This window comes from Limulus polyphemus, unplaced genomic scaffold, assembly GCF_000517525.1.
Source record: "Limulus polyphemus unplaced genomic scaffold, Limulus_polyphemus-2.1.2 Scaffold21, whole genome shotgun sequence".
NCBI classification, from domain to species: domain Eukaryota; kingdom Metazoa; phylum Arthropoda; class Merostomata; order Xiphosura; family Limulidae; genus Limulus; species Limulus polyphemus.
This window is the reverse complement of record NW_013665631.1, coordinates 1,251,185-1,273,640: the sequence shown is the minus strand read 5'-3', so window position 1 is coordinate 1,273,640 and position 22,456 is coordinate 1,251,185. Positions and strand designations below refer to the sequence as shown.

The 22,456-nt window shown below is 33.2% G+C and overlaps 1 protein-coding gene across 7 annotated transcripts in view; it reads right to left on the bottom strand.

Annotated features, from left to right (window-relative positions):
• The window catches only part of LOC106458298 (CUGBP Elav-like family member 2), a 199,517-nt gene that overhangs the window by 75,810 nt on the left and 101,251 nt on the right, over nt 1-22,456 (bottom strand). For all 7 annotated transcript variants that reach the window (XM_022384614.1, XM_013917802.2, XM_022384587.1 and 4 more), the window contains one exon: nt 7,451-7,576. In XM_022384614.1, coding sequence (XP_022240322.1) covers nt 7,451-7,576 — 126 coding nt within the window. The remainder of the gene's footprint in view (nt 1-7,450; nt 7,577-22,456) is intronic.

Genomic DNA, 22,456 nt, shown 5'->3' with positions numbered 1-22,456 from the left:
ATCTATGAAACGCTATTGATACATGCAGTACAGTGACTTGTGGGATCTATGAAACGCTATTGATACATGCAGTATAGTGGCTTGTGGGATCTATGAAACGCTATTGATACATGCAGTACAGTGACTTGTGGGATCTATGAAACGCTATTGATACATGCAGTACAGTGACTTGTGGGATCTATGAAACGCTATTGATACATGCAGTACAGTGACTTGTGGGATCTATGAAACGCTATTTATACATGCAGTATAGTGACTTGTGAGAGACTAAAGATACATGTGAAATGCTAATTTTACACACCACCGTTTTAAATCCAAAATGGATAATTTAAGAGAAGTAAAAAAAATCTGCGGTTTATGTGATTTTTTATTATAAATTTGAGGTCTATTAGTTTTAACGTTTTGTCAGTTTTCTGACTTTAAATCGTAAATAGGATTTGAAATTTCTTCAAGATTAAAAAGAATGGTCTAGAGTTTAAGTAGCTTGGTTACTTATCTATCGGTAATTGTAAAACTTACCAGTTAGTTTCGGATCTGTACAATCTGACGAAAAACAGAGATCAGACAGATGTTTATAAAGCTTAGCAAACACTTGATAATTTACTTTATCTCATATGTTTTCTGTTTGACAAATTTCAATGGTACTTCAAATTTCTGATGAAATATTACGTTTTTTGTCTACGTTATATCATAAATGTAAGGCTGCGCTTCTCAAACTAAACAGTTCTCGACCCAAAAGGGGGTCATGAGATCATTAAAAAATATTGCGATAACGGATACTTTAGAATATATAAAATAATTTGTTGTCACTTTGTATTTGAATGTGAGGGGTCGTCACACTTAAATATTTCCAAATGGGGTCCAACAAAACAATTTTGAAAGTACCTGATATAAGAGACTTAAAAGATAAGTTGGAAAAATACCATTTTTAGTGTTATGGTATCATCCATAAAATAAAATTATTCTTCTTGAAATTGAGTATTCTAGGGATCAGGAAATCAGTTGCTAGAAAATATCTGGCCATTTCTGTTTTGATTTACATTTCAAACTGAAGACGTTTTTTTTCAGTGAGCGGTTTCTGCTTTTATTCAGCTTCCTGATTCGCCCCCCCCCCCCCCAGTGGTATGTCTGCGGACTTACAACGCTAGAATCCGGGTTTGCTTAATTACAAACGAAGAATCACAAAGCTCTATGATTTTATTTCTGAATAGGTACATATGTAATATTTTAAATTTTGACGTTTTTGTTTACAATAAGCTTCTGAGTTTATACGCATTTCTTTACATATTCTTGTTATTAATTTATGTTGGGTTTACGGAAGGATGATTTTCGATAAGAAAAACAAGGTTTTTTAGTGAATACAACCGAATCTGATATTTCAGTGGACCCGTTAACAACTGCGTGAGTAGGAGTTCTATCAATTAGAAAGAAAATATCTGACAGAATGGTTAGAGGAGGTTTGTTTGTTTGTAATTAAGCACAAAGCTACACAATGGGCTATCCGTGATCTGCCCACCACGGGTATCGAAACCCGGTTTCTAGCGTTGTAAGTCCGCAGACATGCCGCTGCGCCACTGGGAGACAGCTCAAGAGCTAGCTAGATGTTTACTAGCTATATACCTTCCCTCTAGCCTACCACTTGAAAATTGGGGACGGCAAGCACAGATAACCTTCGATTAATTTTGGGCGAAACTCAACAAACAAACAAGCTACGGCAATATGTACCTTTTGACTAGTACACAAGTTATTATATTTAAAACATTAGTTTTCGTGCTAATAAGTTTTGTAACTTTCCTGATATTCAACTCATCCTTGACGTAGTCATAAAACTAGATCTAAAACATCATATCATTAATAGAAACACAAAACTGTTGAGTCGGGCAATATTTACATGTTATGATTGGACGTTATATTAAGTCGTTGTTATGCTTCTGCAAGTAATTTGATTTTAATGTTTTGTATTCATGGCTGGCTTTATAAAAGTTTGGAAGACGATGGAATTTACTACTTCTTTAAGTTAAATGCCAGTTCCCCACTATTTCTCTAGGGCGCAAGAACTTGAAACATTTAAATATATTATAGTGAAAATATTAGTAGTTTGACCACGCAATTAAGTAACTAATTACCTAGCATATGGTATCGGGTCACATATCGAGAGATCGACAACCCTGGAGAAAGTAAGAAATATTAGCAAAATGATGAAGCAAAATTTTGAGGGTTGACTAAAACAAATTTACTTTATTCGTAAATACGCTGTAATATTTCTCGATTGTTACACATACTTATATAAAGCGGCGAAGAATTGTGAATACAAAACTGGAAGTTGTTCAGATGAAGGCAAAAACATTTACATACAAGGTATTAATATTTCAGTTGAAGCTGAAGTGTAGAATTGAAGAAAAGCTGGAAGGATGCCCAGAATGGGCGGTTAACGGTAATCACAACGGGATTTAGAACCCACTCACTCACTCTTATTACTTCGTTGATGTGTTAGATATTTCTATTAACTTTAACAGTAGAGCTAACACGAAAAAGAAGAGAACATTTAATCATGTTATATTATCATGCATGGCAAAATTTCCACATCACAGTAGGAGCGACTTCAATGAAAAAAGTGCTTACCCTTAAGTTAGTGGAATGTTAGCACACATTTAATTAACGACTAATAGACCCTATTTCATGTTCTGTCTTCTCCTGACTGTCATGTACCACATCATGTTCTGTTTTCTCCTGACTGTCATGTACCACATCATGTTCTGTCTTCTCCTGACTGTCATGTACCACATTTCTTATTCTCACATTATACGTGGACTCAGATTATACAGAATGTGAAAAAATACATACATATATACACTGAAGTTCTATAGGGTATAGAGATTCGAGCTAACAGTGTTAGGTACCACAATAGGACCATAATAACCACTTTTCCAAATAACATTACCTCCCAGTGGTTAAACGGAAAATCTAAAGGCTTATAATGCTAAAAACCGGGTTTCGATACCAAAGGTGGGCACATAACCTATTATATTGCTTTGTGTTTAATAACAAACAAATAAAATTAAACACTAATTTTTCATTATCTCTTTCGTATTCGAATACTATGAACAATGATAATCAAAAGACAAATTAAGTTACTGAAATATACAAACTAAACAGATATAGCAACATCAAACCATTAATCCTTGTGATATGAGAACCTAGATAAACCTACATTATCAACATAATCTACATTTTACAAACACTAAATTTACATTAATATTGATAGAAAACTTATTAATATTAATTCCAATCAGTAATTGGTTTCACAAAATACACCTATAATTATTTTCTTCTTTTTCAAAAACCTATCAACTCTGTCCAAAGTAAAAACAATGAAGAAAATCCGCTATTTAGTTTTAACAGCTCGATGGTTAATAGAAAATTTGGTTTAAAATCATGAACGAATAAACTTACCATATGCATTAACTCGTCTTAAACGAATCACGAAAATAAAAAAAAAATACTAAAAACTTTTAAATATGTATTAGAATTCCTTCCAAGATATATGCAGTCTTGGGAGAAACCTCTTACTTCGACTGTATATAGCAATTTAAAACTATATAAAAATAACTAACACATCACTAAACAGATCGATAATCATTTGTAATTAGCATATGTTAAATTTAAAAAAGAAAAATCTCACAAAGCAAGAATTCAGTAAAATTCATTAAGAAAACAAGAGGGCGTCAGGCAATAGCACAAAACACACAAAAGAAACGCAACTTTGAGATCTTTTTTTTTTTAAACAGATATAAATAAGTTTGATCCTAGTGGAAACACTGCGCTTGACAGTCTGTGGCCAAAACCATAAGCAACAAAACAGTCCTTATGAAATACAAAAACACCGTGATATTATGGAAATAAAATTCTGCCAACTTTTGTTAATTTGTTTCGTGAAACAGCGACTGTAGTTATATTTAGACTTGGTTCTCAATAACTCAATCTTCTAACTGGTTTCAGAAATCAGGTAAATGCATTTACCGACTTTGTGTCTCAATATTTTTTCTATTTATAGTATTGGGTAAGCCTTTTATCAACGACATATCTTCATCAAGATAAAAACAACTCCACTTGGTTATTGTTCAGTGACGTATTTTGTAATAATAAATCTTGTACACTTTCATTTTAGAAGCTATGCTGAGCGAGCGGCAACAGAATTAGGATCATTTTGTCGAAACTGGCGAGATATTTATACATTTTGTTCGTATATCGACATGTTGATAGATTTCTTACAGCGTGATCCTATGTATCAAAGTAGCCCTATCTTCACGACAAGACAATGTTGACTGGTGAACATTTTGAATGAAAAACGAAAAACAAAACAACAACATAATTTACAGTTTAAATTCTGGAAGAAAATACCGAGAATAGGGGCACTCACACATTAAAGTGATTTTACTGTATTAAAAACGATTACTATTTTATATTTTCCTATTAGTCTTTTGCGATAGGCATTAGTGTGCATATGATAATTATGTGTAACAAAGTAAATTTCTAAAGTTTTGCAAAGATGACTATTTGTACCCATAATCACTATATTCAACCATTTTAGAGCGCAGATTTTCTGAAAAAAAGTATTGCAGAAATAATCTGCCTTTTTTGTCATTGGGATTTTAGTGAGGTATATTATTATCAGAATTATTTGTGATACTACATCATAGCAACTCTGGTAAAAATTTAAATCACATTATCAACAATGTTATTATGATGTTATACCACAAACATGTTATTGCTCAAAGTCGTGTTCTATCCGCTAAAGTCGTTCTGCACCTTATGAGGTTCTATTACCTTGTTGAATAGTAGTATTTGATTTAGTGAAGCCTAATTTCTTATAATTAGAACTTTTGAGAAAAGCAGGGAGAAAATTTGTAGATTGCTAACTTTTGTCAGAGGGTTAATGAGAATAACGTTCCAAGCTTCCTGTGCCGGCATTAACCTCCTGGAGACATCGTGGACCATATTCATCCTGACGATTATCGTTATGCGCATTTGCCAGACACTGAAATTTTCATTGTATCAAGACTCTGTTAAAATGATTAGGTCAAAATTAGATCGTACATTTTGAAACAAAACAAAAAACTTCCACAAACTTTCCATTACACAATAAGATAAATTAATAATCTTCAATAGATTCCCCCAAAGAAAAGCCAAAAAAAATAGCAATGACGTTCTCTTCATCGATCATTGCTTATAGAGAGTACAGAAGCTGAAACGTCGCTAAATAAAATATAATAACGTCAGATTGCAGAAAGCATTTGTGTATTTTTGGTGTGTGTGTGTATTAAAGATTATTAGTTTGTCTTATTAACATCAATTCCACCCTTGTAAGAACACTTTCTTTAATTAATCAAATCTTTCCATTTTACGACTAAGCAAGTCAGTGTCCAAAAACTCATTAACATGCAGTCAGGTAGGTGACTACAAAGGTACGCAAGAAGAGAGTTTAGCATGAATAATGTTTCATTCTCCGAGAATAATAGAAACGCTGCTGGTAGATTTAGACCTATGACTTGACTTTTATTTTGATACAACCATACAGTGGCAATACAGTGTAGGAGTTTCGTTTAATACAACAGGTGTCAATACGTTCTCCTGATATAGTAGCTAGAGTTCACTGGTGCTTTACTATTCACTTTGTAAAGCTTATAGCATTATATGAAAAATCTGTGGCAACCGTAGCGTCTAATAAAAAAAAAGGTTTTCTTTACACTCCTTGTACCATCTTGGAAAGGCCTTAACACCTCATAGTCAGTAGGAAATCAAATCCTGTTCCTAACGTAGTCGTTCAAGTACACCTAAGTCTGGTTCAATGTTCCAACAAATTTCCATCACTCCCATGCGAAGTATATTTTGTATAGTTTTTCTTCTATTTGTCTTTCTTTTACCGACCTGCCAATGGAGAAGCTTGTAATTTATGTTTCTTTTCAACGTCAAAAACTTTGCGAATGATCTTGTGCAAAATTGGTTGGAATATGTAAAACTTGTCTACAGGAATATTCTGGAGGAGTTAGGCAGGAGTATGTACTGGAAAACAAGTCTGTGAACTTTGATAATGGAAGTGGTGGTATAGTGTGTGGTGAGATGTTTAGGCTGTGAACTTGGGTAATGAAAGTGGTAGTATAGTGCGTGGTCAGAAGATGTTTAGGCTGCGAACTTGGGTAATGGAAGTGGTTGTATAGTGTGTGGTGGGAAGATGTTTAGGTTATGAACTTGGGTAATGGAAGTGGTAGTATAATGTGTGGTGAGAAGATGTTTAGGCTGTTAACCTGGGTAATGGAAGTGGTAGTATAGTGTGTGGTGAGAAGATGTTTAGGCTGTGAACTTGGGTAATGGAAGTGGTAGTATAGTGTGTGGTGAGAAGATGTTTAGGCTGTGAACTTGGGTAATGGAAGTGGTAGTATAGTGTGTGGTGAGAAGATGTTTAGGCTGTGAACTTGAGTAATGGAAGTGGTAGTATAGTGTGACAGTCTACGTGTAGTGCGAAGATGTTTAGGCTGTGAACTTGGGTAATGGAAGTGGTAGTATAGTGTGTGGTGAGAAGATGTTTAGGCTGTGAACTTTGGTAGTGGAAGTGGTAGTATAATGTGTGGTGAGAAGATGTTTAGGCTGTGAACTTGGATAATGGAAGTGGTAGTATAGTGTGTGGTGAGAAGATGTTTAGGCTGTGAACTTTGGTAATGGTAGGGTACGCCAACGAAGCTACTCACTTTTTGTTTCTAAGTAGTGTGTTCTAGGTTTTTCATCTCTGTTTCACTACAGAATATTTACTCTCGGAAAGGGCTGTGACATATATATATTTCTCCAGCTAAAACTTAAATCTGACAGCATTACCTTTTCGAATGTCGGGAAAGAGAGGAAACTGGGTAAATGGTCAGTGGCTGACTATTCCTTTGTCATCATCTATGGAAAGGTGATTGAAAATCGCGGTAAAAATAAATTGTTTTTCGTTAAAGAGACGTGTAGTAAAGCGTCTTATCAACAAATGATATGAAAGTATAAGTTCCACTTTTGATGTCCTTGTAGAACAAATGTTAAGTTATCAGTGTCTTGTAAGTAGTGCATCTGCTATCTAATGGTCAAATATTCACCATTCAAACATATAAATGGTAGATGAGCGGAAGTGGCACAGCGGAAGGTTTGCGGACTGACCACGCTAGAAACCGGGTTTCGATACCCGTGGTGGGCAGAGCACAGATAGTCCATTGTGTAGCTTAACTTCAAACAAACAAACAAAACCTTTCTATTGTGATGTTTCATTATATACTTTTCACTTAGCCGTAAATTTCCATCAAATTCGTTCGTTGTATATGTAAAACGAACATTAATTTACAATTTTCCAATTTTAAATTTTAAATTCATAAATTCCCAAGACATTTTTTTATTCAAGATTGTTATTAATCGTAGAATTTACCTTTACTTTGTCCGTTAACGTCTCTGAGCACTGTGCACTCCTCTATAAATCCAAAGGGGGAGAACATTCTTCTAACGTCGTTCTCGTTGAATTTCTTGGACAGCATACCAATGAAGAGCTTTCTTCCTGTAAAACATTTACAAATCTTTACTAAACGTGCACGAATCAAATGATATAAAAAAACAACAAAATTACATAGTAAACACTCGTTCCAAAATATCAATGAAAAGGTTTTTCCGTGATGTGAAAGAAACGTTATGATTATAGTCTGTAAACATTTATTTCAAAAAGAGATCCCCAGAAACACTCTAGTGAGTAGAAAACTATAGCATTAATAATATGCCATTTATGATTGTGTATTTTATAAAGATATTCGACCTCATTGAGTATTTGACTGAATGATCCTGTTTTGATTTTTTGTAGCGTATATTTTACGTTCCTTGTGTATAAATACTTATTTCTATCAACGTATATATATATATATAAACGTAAAACATATATAAACTGCTACTGGATTATGTTTAATATTTACATAATACTTGATATTGCTACAAAAGAGAAAGCTAATATTATGTACATAATATATGTATATGATAGAAACATCATATTGGATGCAATCGCGGAGTTGTATTCATACGTTATTGATGTGTATGTTTATTGTACTGTAGAGTAAATAATAAATACGTGTGCATGTGAAAACAGTATAATAGATGTTGTGCATAATGAAAGCTCACGATTTATAAATATAAAACAGGTGAATTAGATAAATTGATAATATAACCTGGTATAAGACTTTTTTATTTTCCCACTATTTTTAAAATATACAAAACGTGTTTTCAAAAACAACAACAAAACCGAATAACACACCTTAGTATATTTACCCTCGGAAATCTGTCTTAAAAATGGGTATCTTTATTTGCTTCTTAAACGCAATCGATTTTTAAAAAAAATATATTTTCTAAAGCTGTTACAGTGGCTTTTTATCTTGACGTAAGAACAGTGTTTTAGCTCAGATGGTACAAACACAGGTTTGAAATTGAATTCTATAAGTAGCAACAAACTCACATTTACAGATTACACATAAGGAATTTGGCCAGGTGGTTAGGGCGCTTGCCTCGTACTCTGGGGGTCACGGGTTCGAATCCCCGTCCCAACATACATGCTCGCCCTTTCAACCGTGGGGGGCGTTATAATGTGACGGTCAATCCCACTATTCGTTAGTAAAAGAGTAGCCCAAGAGTTGGCAGTGGGTGGTGATGACTAGCTGTCTTTCACTGCTCAATTAGGGACGGCTAGCGCAGACAGCCCTCGTGTAGCTTTGCGCAAAATTCAAACTAAACCACAAGGATTTTAATGAGTGTTACGAGCGTAGTGCTAAGACTCAGTTGTTGAAGCTCAACCATGATCTCACAATATTTGTATTCCACACTAATTAACAACCAAAGTGTCTTTTTGTTTGATCTAATACAAAGAAAGTTTGCAATTCTAATAATAATAAAACTACATTTTGTTATAGCTTGCAATTAAGTAAAGAGCGATGAGTCAAAAAAGCTAAAAATGAAAGATCCTTCATTAGCTGACATAAATTTACAAAAAATAACTATAACTCTAATTGATAATTTTAAAGTGAAGAAATATATATATATATATATTATTTTATCATCAACTAGTAACGATATAAAATTAAACGGCACTAGTAAGCTTAGTGATAACCAACGCATACTGATTGGAAACAAAAAGTAATTTTTTTTCGTATACTTGCAGTAAAGCTATTTAAATGGCTATATACTATATATATGTCTCTACTTTGATCTGATAGATTAGAGGAAAGGTAGCTAGCACTCCTGACATCTTTAGGGTACTCTAATGGAACTTCATCGTCACTCTTATAATAAATCTATGGCTACAAAGTGCGGGAGCACAATGGGACGCGATGTGTTTGTTTATAATTAAGCACAAAGCTACTCAATAGGCTATATGTACTCTATTCACCACGGGTATCGAAACCCGGATTCAAGCGTTATAAATCTGCAGACATGCCGCTGTGCCACGGGGGGGGGGAGGGGTATCCTGGTAGTATTACAACATATGCCATGGGTATAACAAACATGAGTATTGTAGAGTAGTTGCCAGGGGACTAGCAATATTTCCAATATTTCCGAAGTGTTCTTCCATGCAAAGCATGTTTTTAATAATCCCATTTCTCTGGCTTCCACATTTTCCCCTTCTTGCAAATTAGGCCCAGTCTCAAACCAATAGTTGTGAACCAGTATTTCTTGTGGTATATCAAGTATTAGATTGTTCTTAATCAATTTGGACACAGTTACTTCTATCTACTGCTATTTAAAGCACTTTTTAACAATTCAAACGATCACGACTAACACTGAAAGAAATTTCGTCAATGTTGGACAGAAAACCAGAAATTGTGTTCGACATAAAGAAATATGCGAAAGACATGTTAACATTACAAAAAATTACAAGAAAGAACATATGTTTTTTGTATAACAGCATATTGATTATTATACCTAAATACTAGCGTATAAATAGTAATTAGATAATCTAGTCTAATATAAAGTTAGATTTATCCACACACACGAGAAATATCTTATTTTAAAATCTTAAAATAGAAATGCTACTGAAAATGTAATGTCATATTATATGCTTCTATATTTCCATCCATGCCTTTATATCTACTGCACCATTAAGGTTTTACGTGTTTTGTTTTAGTATGATAAGTAGCACTTAAAATTAAACATGTTAATTTTCGTCTTTGTATTAATTACTGATATAAGGTAAAGTGATCCAAGACGTTAGTTTGGGTAAAAAACGATCACCCCTGTATATCAGCAGCTATGTGTTGCCAGCTAGAATGAATTATTTGTAATTATTGTTTACGTGACCTCATGCATAAACACACTGGCGGACAGGCGTGAATGTCGATGATGAAAGCACGACTTTATTTTTCTAAGCAACTTTAAAGTAAGCACTTTGAATTTTTTTGAGGTTATAAAGTAAATATTTCAAAGAATTTTACTTTGTTGATTTCAAACAATGAGGAATTATATACAACCGTACAACATGCCGTAAAAGAAATGCAGTTAAAGTTCACTTATTTTTCATAACGTACGATTGCTTTACGATGAATTGATTGAGACAATATGGTCTTCCCCATGGGACCGTCTTACCTCACACCATATATTTCTGTAATAAACTCTGGTCGCAATGCGCTGTTGTTCTCGATAATGCGCAACTTGCGAATAGCGCACGGCCTTCCCGATTCTTGTCGTGACAGTTTAAAAATATAAGTTAAGTGATTTAAATAACGTTGCTAAATGCAACATTTATTTGAAATTGCAGTTATTATGAATTGGGTGAGGACCATTTTACCTCATTTTGGTGGGTCCTTCTCATCCAACCTTATAATTAATCATACCTCCCTTTCCAACTACAAGAAGTATGTTTTTTTTAATATCCTCAAAAGGTCTATGTACATTCTTTGCTTTAACAAGAAATTACATTTATAATAAAACAGGGCTCATTCTACAATATTTTTCTTTTTCGTGACTTACATTTTATTTGGTGAAAACTGCAATGAAAGAAAAGGTGACCGTTTTACCCCACCTAATTTTTGACACTCTTCTAATATTGTGAATACCAACAGGATTTACACTTCAACAACTAGAAATAAAATAAAACATACACACTCTCATCAAAATCTTATTCATGAAAAAAACAAAGCGTTTACAATTACTTCCACTAATAAGTATATTTGTTGTGAGATTTCTCATATTGTAATAATTTAGGTAAACATGCAGAGAAATTGTTACAGCAAGTCAGCAAAAAAAATCTACATTCAGAAATGTGATTTAGATATAGTCCGAGAAGGTAAACTGCGCACAGAAATTACGTTAAAATACTCTTCTCACGTATCTTCACTATTCCCTCGACGGGTCCTATCAAAGGCTATATTAAAAATAATTGTTACATTGCAGTCTTACAACCAACAAAACTAAACAAAGGCATAACTTATATTATTAAATGAGTAGTAATTGAAGTGAAACTACCTTATAATCGCTATACTGCTGTTTTCGGCACGACGAAACTATGTAAGATAATAGCATCGTGGCATGACAGATGTAATTATAGCGATAAGGGAATACCATTCATCTTCCTGAAGCTTTAACTAACCACTATTTTTGAATCTATCCACCCGAATAAATGTGAGATTTTATTTTAGATGTTCTGCCATCTGGAAACTTCAATTATGAATTCCTTCAATACTAATATTTGAAATCAGATCATGTAATTAGGGAATTGTATATACAACCAAATTTATTGTTTATTCAGTTGTTCAGTCCTCTGTCTTCATAAAATCTTAACAATTAAGGATTGCGAACTTTATGAATGCCTGTACCTATGCACCATCTTTATATTTTATATAATACATGTGACTCACACCGAGCATTTTTTTTAACTTACTTTATGTGTGTAACCGAAAATATTTAGTTTGATGCACAAAAGGTTTGAATAGTTTTACGAATCAATATATAGCTCAATATAAATTAAATATATGAAGTTTTATAATTACACAGATAACAATGTAATAATGTAAAATGACTTAATACTCCTTAGTGTCACTTAATATTTTTTATATGTGTACAGTGTCATATCTTAAAAGTTTTGTACGGCATAATAACACATATTAAATCTTTAAAACCAATCCCTGTAGCAATGTTTTTAGAAAGATCCACAATGCACAAACTAGAAAAGCATGGTACCGTATTAACCCTTAGGACATAAGCCTACTTTACACTACAGAACGTTATGTCTCGTTTAATGACTCCGTAACATGGAACTCTCTCATACTCTAGGACATGTTTCACGCATACTGAAAACAAAAAGTAAGAGAGATGTTGACCAAGCATTTGAGTTTTCTTCACAGTAGTTTTCCTGGTCGAAACTAGCTGTTACAAATTTTGTATTATCATAACGAACTTCTGAACAGAAGTACCGAGTTTCTTTTAAAATCAAAATAAATGAACACAAAATATATTTTCATGAAAATGTTTTTTTCGTTATTGAGGTATATATATATATGTATGTACAGATATACATGTATTTTAACATAACGCAACATTTCTGTTAACTTTAACATCTAAATGAAAGAGACCCAGTATAGCAGCATGAAAGAGACCTAATACAGCAGCATGAAAGAGACCTAATACAGCGGCATGAAAGAGATATGATAGAGCAGCATGAAAGAGACCTAATATAGCAGCGCGAAAGATACCTGATACAGAAGCATGAAAGAGACCTAATGTAGCAGCACGAAAGATACCTGATACAGAAGCATGAAAGAGACCTAATGTAGCAGCACGAAAGATACCTGATACTGAAGCATGAAAGAGACCTAATGTAGCAGCACGAAAGATACCTGATACAGAAGCATGAAAGAGACCTAATGTAGCAGCATGAAAGAGACCTAATACAGCGGCATGAAAGAGATATGATAGAGCAGCATGAAAGATACCTGATACAGAAGCATGAAAGAGACCTAATGTAGCAGCATCTCATCGCTTTCAGCGATTTTTAAACTTCAAACAATTTTCTAAAATGTAATAGATTTTGCAAGTTAATAAAATTAATTGTACGGTAGAATCCTAGTATGAGAGATATCTTCCGAAGTAGTATTCACAAAGTTGTTGGAAAACATTGTCTATCAACATCTTTAAATTAACTTCTGTCTGCAAGTGGGTTTCATGTAAATGGCCGCCGGACAGCAGCCGGACCAACATTTTGTCGCAGTAACTGTAGAGCATTTTAAACTTTGACTTGCACTTTAAAAATAGTTTCTAGGTCAATAGATAGACTTATAGTAGTATGTATGAATCAGTCTAACAATACATAATAAATTACACGTGTAATCTGCAAGTGTACATGCTTGTGCTTCCTTATACCTATGGTGATCACAAGTACCAGTGAGCACCTATTTTTGTGAATCATAAAAAGTGCTTGCAAATGATTAATACTTTCAATAACATATAGTAAAATTAGCATAAAATTCAATCTCAGAGCACCTATTTTTCAAAATTTTCCTAGGGGCATACCCTCAACCCCCCATAGTACGGGCATGTTTTGCATACTGTTCCGAGTTGCCAGACCAATCAAAAATTGATTCATCAACCTCTGGCTTACACATATCTTAAAATTATAGTCTGTATTAATGTACACGGATTGATTTACTTTTCTACACGTATCTAATAATTTTCACTTTGGTAATCCATATAATAATTCAAATTTATTGAAGTTTAGCGCCTTTAGGAAACACAACTGATCTTTCATTGGGGTTATTTTGTTCTTGTCGAATAACATACGATTTTCAATACTCGACTTGTTTTGTTTAATTACAGTTCATTTATACCTATAACTTGCCAAACAAAAAAAAGAGTTAAGATTTTATATCGAAATTAACGCCGTGATACGTCTACTAAGAGAGAAAAAACTAGAAATATCTGAGTGATATGTCGCTCGAGAAGCAAGTGAGATTGTTTATAACGTGAGTGTATACACGGTAATCCACGAGTAAACATCTTATACAGTGTATTGTATGACCAAGTTTAGTCCACATGACAACTATCGGTTGTCAGCTGTTGTTAAAAGAAAGATATGTTATTTTTATATTTGCTACCATAAGGAAATAAGTACAGAAAGTAATGGAAAGTATATTTTTGAAAAAATGTAACACACACAAACACGCGTACATATATATATATATTTACACAATAACATGCAATTTTTGCTTGTTGATTTTTGTGTTTGTTTGTGTGCTCAGCGCAAAGCTACACAATAGGAACAGAACCCCGGATTTTAACATTTTAACTCCGTAAATTTACCTCTGACCCGCCGGGAGGCTACTTGTTGATAATCGGCCTCGTTTATCACTGTTAAAACTAATTAAATATAACACAATATTTATTTGTAAACTGTTTAAAACCTTTCGTTAAAAGCTCTACGTGTTTCGACGTGACCGCCACGTCATCATATTCAAGGGTATTTTAACGATAGTTTTAAAATTGTTTTATTTATTTAATTTTAACGCAACTATACACGTTTGAAACATATATACAAGAGAACATTCTTTATTAGAGCAAACAAAAAACTGTTTTATTGTCTTCTTTTGAACTTAAGTTTACACAACTTTTGTAACAGAACGCTAAATGTTTTCAAAGATAGCTATAAATTATGTTTGATTTTAACTTATTGTTTTTAAATAGTTAGAACTTTCAGCGCTATCGAGGTTTTTTTGGTATTGCTGAAGCGTGTTGTTTGAAGACAAAACATTTAGTTTTCAGAGTAACTAAGTGTTTTAGCAAGTATTACGCTGCCAACTGATTTGATAGAGGGAGACCTATGACGGAAGAGAACACTCGACAGTAATTTATAACAACTAACTTGATTAAGATGGTCGACGTGTCTTCACGTCTCGTACTTAGAGCATTCAACAACTTTCCAATCCAGTTAGGAGTTTCAAGTAAAGTACAAGACAAAACATTTACTGTGTCCGAAGGTTAAGAGTTAATGATTAAGTTATAGTATCTAATTTATTTTAATATTTATAACATACTGCACTGTTATTAACCAGACACGAAGAAAAAAAATCTGAAAGTGAGCCAAAAATAATTTGTTAAAATGCTATGAATTAAGTTCCCCCTTGCATCCAAATCCCGAAAAGTAAAACTTAAACAACTGAAAATACAAAATAAGCACTGGAATCAGATTCACAAGACATTTATGTTGACAGACTTTCTATTAAACACATAGATGATAAAATGATGATTTTCGTAGTGTCCGAGGGTGAAGGGCATGGAATAAATACTATGTGTCCACCCAATATTTATTAACAACTTGAGTTGTGTTGTTTTGTCACCTGGTTTGAAGTAACTCAGAGAGTATTCCTAAAATTGTTTAATCTCGAAGTCTAAGTATGTTTGAACTCACAGAGTTATCTAAGTTTATATTACACAACTTACATTTCTATTCGATAAAAGTTGTGTTACGAAGTAACTACTTAGAAATTTCAAAGACTTGAAACCTAAGAAAAGTGAGCGTCAAATTTCAATACGTGAAACATCTATGGTGGTGAATTTCAGTCAGTAAAAAAGAACTTAATTAAATGAATTTTCAGTCTCATAGTTATGTAATAACACATATCCCCTGGTGTGTTAGTGGTAAGTTTATGGACTTACAACACTAAAATCCGGTGTCCGATTCCCTGTGGTGGACAAAGCACAGATAGTCCATTGTTTAGTTTTGTGCAAACAACAACTACACGTAATATGACACCTATTAGAATATTGGAATATAAACATTACTAAATGCAAGTGAATGAAATAAATATTATAAGGAACGCTCCCAACAACGCTATAATAGGTATTCTTGGAAGAAACTTGGTGTTAACAGAGTAAAACAGTAACATGTAAAATAGTTTAAATTGCATTAATAGTATAGCTTCTTAAAAAGCAGAGAATAAAGAAGAAGAACAAGTTTGTTAAAATGCTCCCGCTAATTTTATCAGTCAGACACGTAGAGTTTAATATCATTACGTAAATAAACAATGTTGGTACTTCTGTTAAGTAATTCTGCAATTCTGAATTAGACAGCTCTAACTGTAGCCACTGTATATTTCCCTCAGAATGAATAGTTCATCTATACTTCACAAATTGAACAGATGATAAACATAATGACAGTAACTTTTGAATATAATTCTACTATTTATATAACCTTCTCCAGCTGATAGGTTGCTTGGGATATTCGCGCATAGCAAACACAAGGACTATCTTGTGTTTGTGCCCCAAAGTTTGACTACTGGGAAGGCAAATAATCATCAGTGCGGAGTGGAGTACGAGTATTATTATCTGCGATAATAATTTGATAATAATATGATTTGAATCATAGACCCTCTGATCCGCAGCCCGACATACTAGTCACTAGGCCATTCTCGTTGCGGGAGTATCAGAAAACCAAAGAAACTGAAACAAAAAAAAGCAACTAATAAACTACTTTAAACAAACCTTTAGATTTGATCTTTGAGGGTTTAAAAGTTAACATTTATTTTGATTTTTCATGAAAAGTCCACATTTTTGTACACATAGTCACAAGTCATGGAATTTTACAACTGCAGTCAACTGTTCTTAGTGGTGATCTCTGAGTTTTCGTGAATTCTTTAGGTAATTGTGACATTGAAGTACACATAATTGTGATTTGCTTGCAAAGTAACAACGTAAACTAGCTTTGTTGAGAGGCTAGTTTTTGTCAGGGAATAAAGTTCCTATAAACATTTGCTCATTTTTATGCTAAACTCTAAATAAAGAATTGTTTGTAAGCCAATGCATTTGCCTTTATTGTTTTACAGGATAAGTGATACTTTTTGGTGAAAGGGATACTACACACGCTACCTGCATTGATAAAGTATATAAGATAACATAAACTAAGAAAAAATAACTAGGCCTATAGCTGTATTAGCTCAAATTAGGAACTTAGCTCATTCGTGATTTTTATCACAAGTGTCTCACTAAGCTAAAAATGCAAATCATCTTAACGTAACTGATTACTCATACTTACTTTTTGCGGACTTAGAACACAAAAATCCAGGGTTCGATTACTTGTGGTGGATAGAGGCAGATGGCTTGTTGTATAGCTTTACGTTAAAACACTCAAAGCAAACACATGTATTTTACTATTTCATAAAATAATAATATGCTTTGATGTTTAAAGTATCATCTGTTTAATTACCATATAATTTGCGAAAAGTAAGATATCAAAATTTTTGTCATCACAAACCAGCGTAAATGCTCAACTGAAGCTTAGAATACTGATTTCGATGTACTTGTAAGATATTTGAACGAACGAAAATGTCAAACATACTTAAGGTGAAGCCGATCTATTCGGTGTCCTTACACGTGTCTGTAATATCTTCATGGTGGATCCAACTTAACCTCATTTGCCACAAATAAAAATAAATTGATAAATCACATTTGATGTTTCCCGTAGAGAAATTCCATCTTTGTGTATAAACAAATACTGTAAACTAGTGTTTCTTAACTTTTTTTTTATCATGGCTCCCTTTTGAGTTTGATTTATCTCTGTGGCCCCACCCTTCGTAGATGCTGTTACTTAGGAAAAAAGTTACTTTATTTCCACACTGTTGATCTATAATATATTTATGATATTATGATATTATTTTTACAATATTGTATTGTTTTTAAATATTTTGTTTATAACATATTGTTTACTTATACAAGTAAAAAATTATGTTATCCATTGATATTTTATTCAGTGTGATCCTTGGGCCTGATGAACACTTGTAAGCTTTTGAATGACAGTGTGGTCAGTGATAAGCGAAGACATCTATCTCTCTTCAGAACATCAAGATGGTTATGTATTTTTGACAGCAAATAAGTAAACCTATTAAAACTAGATTCAACCAGATAAGATGTGGGAAAAGCGTTAAAATACAACTTTGCCTTCTCCCAGAGCCGTGGAAACTTCTTAGCTATTTCATACTTATCCAGAAATAATGTATGTCACGTTTGAATCTAGCTTGGGCTGTTATATTACTCTGCAGTTCGATGAGACACTATTGTAATGATGTCAACATCAACCGCGTTCACACCAAATGGATCCACCACCCAATCCAGAATTTTGATTGTTACTCAAGTACTAGTCGCGTCTGGCAACTTGACCTTTGAGCTGTGGGGGATATGGGGAGAAGGAAACCTTTGATTCAATTTTAAATTTTAAACATTTTATTCGGGCAGTGAAGTTTCGGTGGCCCACTCAGAGTTTACTGTGGCCTCCTAATTTCCTGTCATTCAAGTGTGGCCCCTCAAAAATATGGCGTGGCCCCCTGGGGGTATATGGCCCACGTTGAGAACCACTGCAGTGAAAACAACAACGTGTTCTAAATGAGTACATTCCAGGATGGAGGGGATGCTCAGCTATTTTTAACATACGAAGCACGTTTATCAAATTATTATACAAGAAAACTATAAAAATTAAACATTTAAGAACTTCATGCGTCGGTGGTTTTATTAAGTTTGTTTGTTCAAATAGTCAGGAATTAGTCTATCTGTCTATCAAAGAGATATGAAACCCATTCTTGCATAAGTCTCTTGATATTACAAAACTCTTTGTGCAAGAATTCACACGTTTTTGAGGTTCTGTATGCACAATGAAGTAACACCCTGATTAAGATTTCTTTAATCGACATTGGTAGGTTCTTTCTACAGTTGAAGTACAAGTTGGTAAGTATATTTTATTGTGAGCTTCAGACACAAAGGTACCATCCCAAGTCTGAGCTAATGTATCTAATGATCTTACTGATGTTCAACAGTGAATTGAACAATTCAACAATGAACTGTTGTGTTTACTCTTTAGATACTTAAGGAATTTTGAGCAAGATCAGGTTCTTTAAAGATAATACAATGATTTAAAAAGACTGCAGGCATCCTCAAATATTGTTTTGCATGAAAACAAAGACAATAGATTGGCCAAAAATAAGCCTGTCTAGAATAGTTGCACTATCAACCAGATCATAAGTATAACTTTTATAAAAAATGAGATTTTTTTGGTCGTGCGTTCATTAAATTTAGATTTTGGAATACATAACTTGTATAAATTATTATAACAAATCAGTTCAGCACAATAAGTGTTTGGCGGCAAACTTAAAGTTTGAATTTTCTAATGAAATTCAAAACTATTTTTCAAGATTTACTCGTTATTAGTATATAAAATTAACTAAGAAACTCACTAATGCATCATTATTGTTTTGGAATACATAACTCGTATAAATTATTATAACAAATAAATGTTTGGCAAACTTTCAAGATGTACTCGTTCTTAGTATAGAAAACCATTATCATTTCCACTATTTAAAACTATAGGTCTTATGAACATGTTTCTTTGTGCATTTTAAAAATTCCATAAAATCCCCAGGTTACTTTTTGATGGTATTTTGTTTCCCTAATATACTGTCTGAATTAGAAAATTATGTTTCTGGTATGTACTTCGAGATGATGACGTACATACTAATTTTTAAAAATATTACTCCATCGCGTCCATAAATACTCACGAACATGAATTTTTGCAGTCTATGGAGTTCAGAAATCTTTCGTTTTTATATAATTACCATATACTGGTAAACCTGTTTTCCATGCTCAAAAACAGCCGCCTATCCTCCTTCATAGAATGTACAAGCACATATCATATGTATTTTTAAATCAGGATGATTTGCAATCATTTTTACACATAAAGACGGAATCTCTACATTTGAAACATCAAATGTGGTTTATCGAATTTCTTATGGTTGCTGCAAACAAGGTTATACTGGATCCACTACGAGATGGCTGCAGAAACGCAAGAAAAAGCATACAGGTTTAAGGACACTGAAAAGATTGAGCTTATTAACGCACCCTTTAGTTGAATGTGACATGGTCGTCCATTAAAATTAACTTTAGATCTTAACTGAGGCCTTGGAGAACAAAGCTTTCCTATATAAGATATGTTACTTGTTCATGGGCATAGGATGCGACTTAACCAAGGCAATTGAGGATATAAATTACTGCTTTTATTATAAATGAAGAAAATACATTCATGCAATCGTAAACTATTTAGTTAACTATGGCCCTGGATGGTGGTTTTTTCTGTAACAATAACTTATTTCTCCTTCAATTTTGTAAATCATATTCTCTTGAAATTTTCTGAGACATGTATTTTCTTTACTTCTAATATAAAACTCATGAAACGTAATTTCCTTAATGTTATTTCAATATAAATAATCATAAATAGGTTTTGTAAGTTCATTTAATGTTCATGAGATATGCTCTCTTCATTCTTTTCCATTTTCTTGAAACATGTCATTGTTCATACATGCCATTTTAAGAGGTCCTTCTTCCTTTACAACTAATATTGGGTTGAACTACCTTTCAACCCGATTCAGTGTGGCATAGATTTCACAAAATGTGTCTTGTTTGATTGTAGTTCATTCGCCGAGAAGAATGATTTTCAGTTGGTTCAAGTTCATCTCAAAGATACACAATCAGAACTCAATCATAAAATAAAAGTATGGTAACTGTGTTGATCTAGGAAAACAACTGATATCACGTCAATGTCGTCTTGTAAGAGCGTTTTTTCTATTAGGGCAAAAATAATTCATATGATGGACGTGATTGGCGGTGACACTGAGGTGCACTTTTGGATGATATTTGGTCTTCTAAACAAACCCAAGGACCCAATCTCTGCCAAAACTATTACATCACTTACAATGATTGTACTGTCAGGACAACATTAATAGATTCAAATGACTCATTATTTCAAGCATGTTGCATTGCGAAACCTTTTCAGTCATCTTTCACTTCAGTTTGTTAACAGACAGTGCTGGTCACAGTCTTTCATAGTGAGAGTCATGTATTTTCTTTTGATTCCCATGGTTGTTCAACTGTGATTAGAGATGTTTTTGAATAGTCGGCCAAAGAAATGGTAATTACACACCTGTTAAAGGGCACCTACTACATATTCTCCAAAGTACCATTGGTGTATCAAATTTATTATATTATTCAAAATTAACACAAATGGTTTGTAGGTAAAAAGTATTGACAGCAAAAGTAATTTAAATGATATATATTCACAATTCTACTGAAACTGTACAGGGGAAAAGGGATTTTCCTTGTCAATGATGATCTAACTGGTATTTATCAGAGTCTTTGATAAAAAGAGCTGGTAATCAAACTTAATGGAACATTACTTAGTGTTGTTATTACCTCTGAATTTACAATCCGTTACGTCTGTGCGATGTGATAATTTAGAAGGCATAATCTAATGATATTTAGTTTTTGTTAATGTTTAATTTAGAATTTTCTGTTGACATATATACTAAAGGATTATTATTTAAAATTTCACAGATATTTGATTTGAAAAACAAATGTTTTTAATTGTTAAGATTTATAAACATTATTGTGTAAATTCCCATATGTGATGAAACTGAAATAATTCAGTTTTATTATACATTTGCTCACTATTTGTTTTGAATTTCGCACAAAGCTACTCGAGAGTTTTTTCCGCTAGCCGTCCTTAAGGCCAACTCTTGGACTACTCTTTTTACCAACGAATAGTGGGATCGCTCGTCACATTATAACGCCCCTACGGCTGAGAGGACGAGCATTTTTGTTCCAACATTCAGTTTTAATCCCTGTTTCTTCTTGGTTTTTCTAAGAAACAGTGTATAGATCTTATAACAACAAAATGTTGTTTCTATTTATTTAATTAGACACTCAACGTTTTGCTTTACAGCTTCTTCAGGAGCATTCTAAAACACAAATCGAACGCTCCTGAAGAAGCTGTAAAGTGTCCAATTAAATAAAAACAACATTTTGGTGTTATAAGGTCGTTTATTTCTAGTATCAATATGTTTTATATACACCACTATGCACTATAGAAATTAAATAAATTGTATAGATCTTAGAAAACTAATTCTCAATAGTTTTAAGTTTTTGAATGTAAAGTGTGCGGTCTCTTATCAGAAGTCACTAGAGGTTGGTTTAACTTTACATTGAACTAAAGGAGCTTAGGAACTTATCTATTAGCTTTCAGCGCATCAATGCATCTACTGTTGCCAAAAATTATTAAAAGAACTGCACCTTGAACATTCTATTAGAACATTAAAATGAAAAGTTCATGACCTTTTACTGAGTTATTCTGATTATAGTATAGGCAATAATAGGGTGTTTACCGTATACTTTTTAGAAAATGTATTAAATAAAATATCCGGAGGGCTAATAATACATCGTGGAAATATCTTACTGAGCAAAGAAGCAAAAGAAACAATATGACTGAATGCTTTGTAATAATTTGCATTAAGGAACACTGACTTCAGTGTTCGGGCCCGGCATGGCCAGGTGGTTAGGGTGCTCGACTCGCAATCTGAGGGTCGCGGGTTCGAACCCCCGTCAC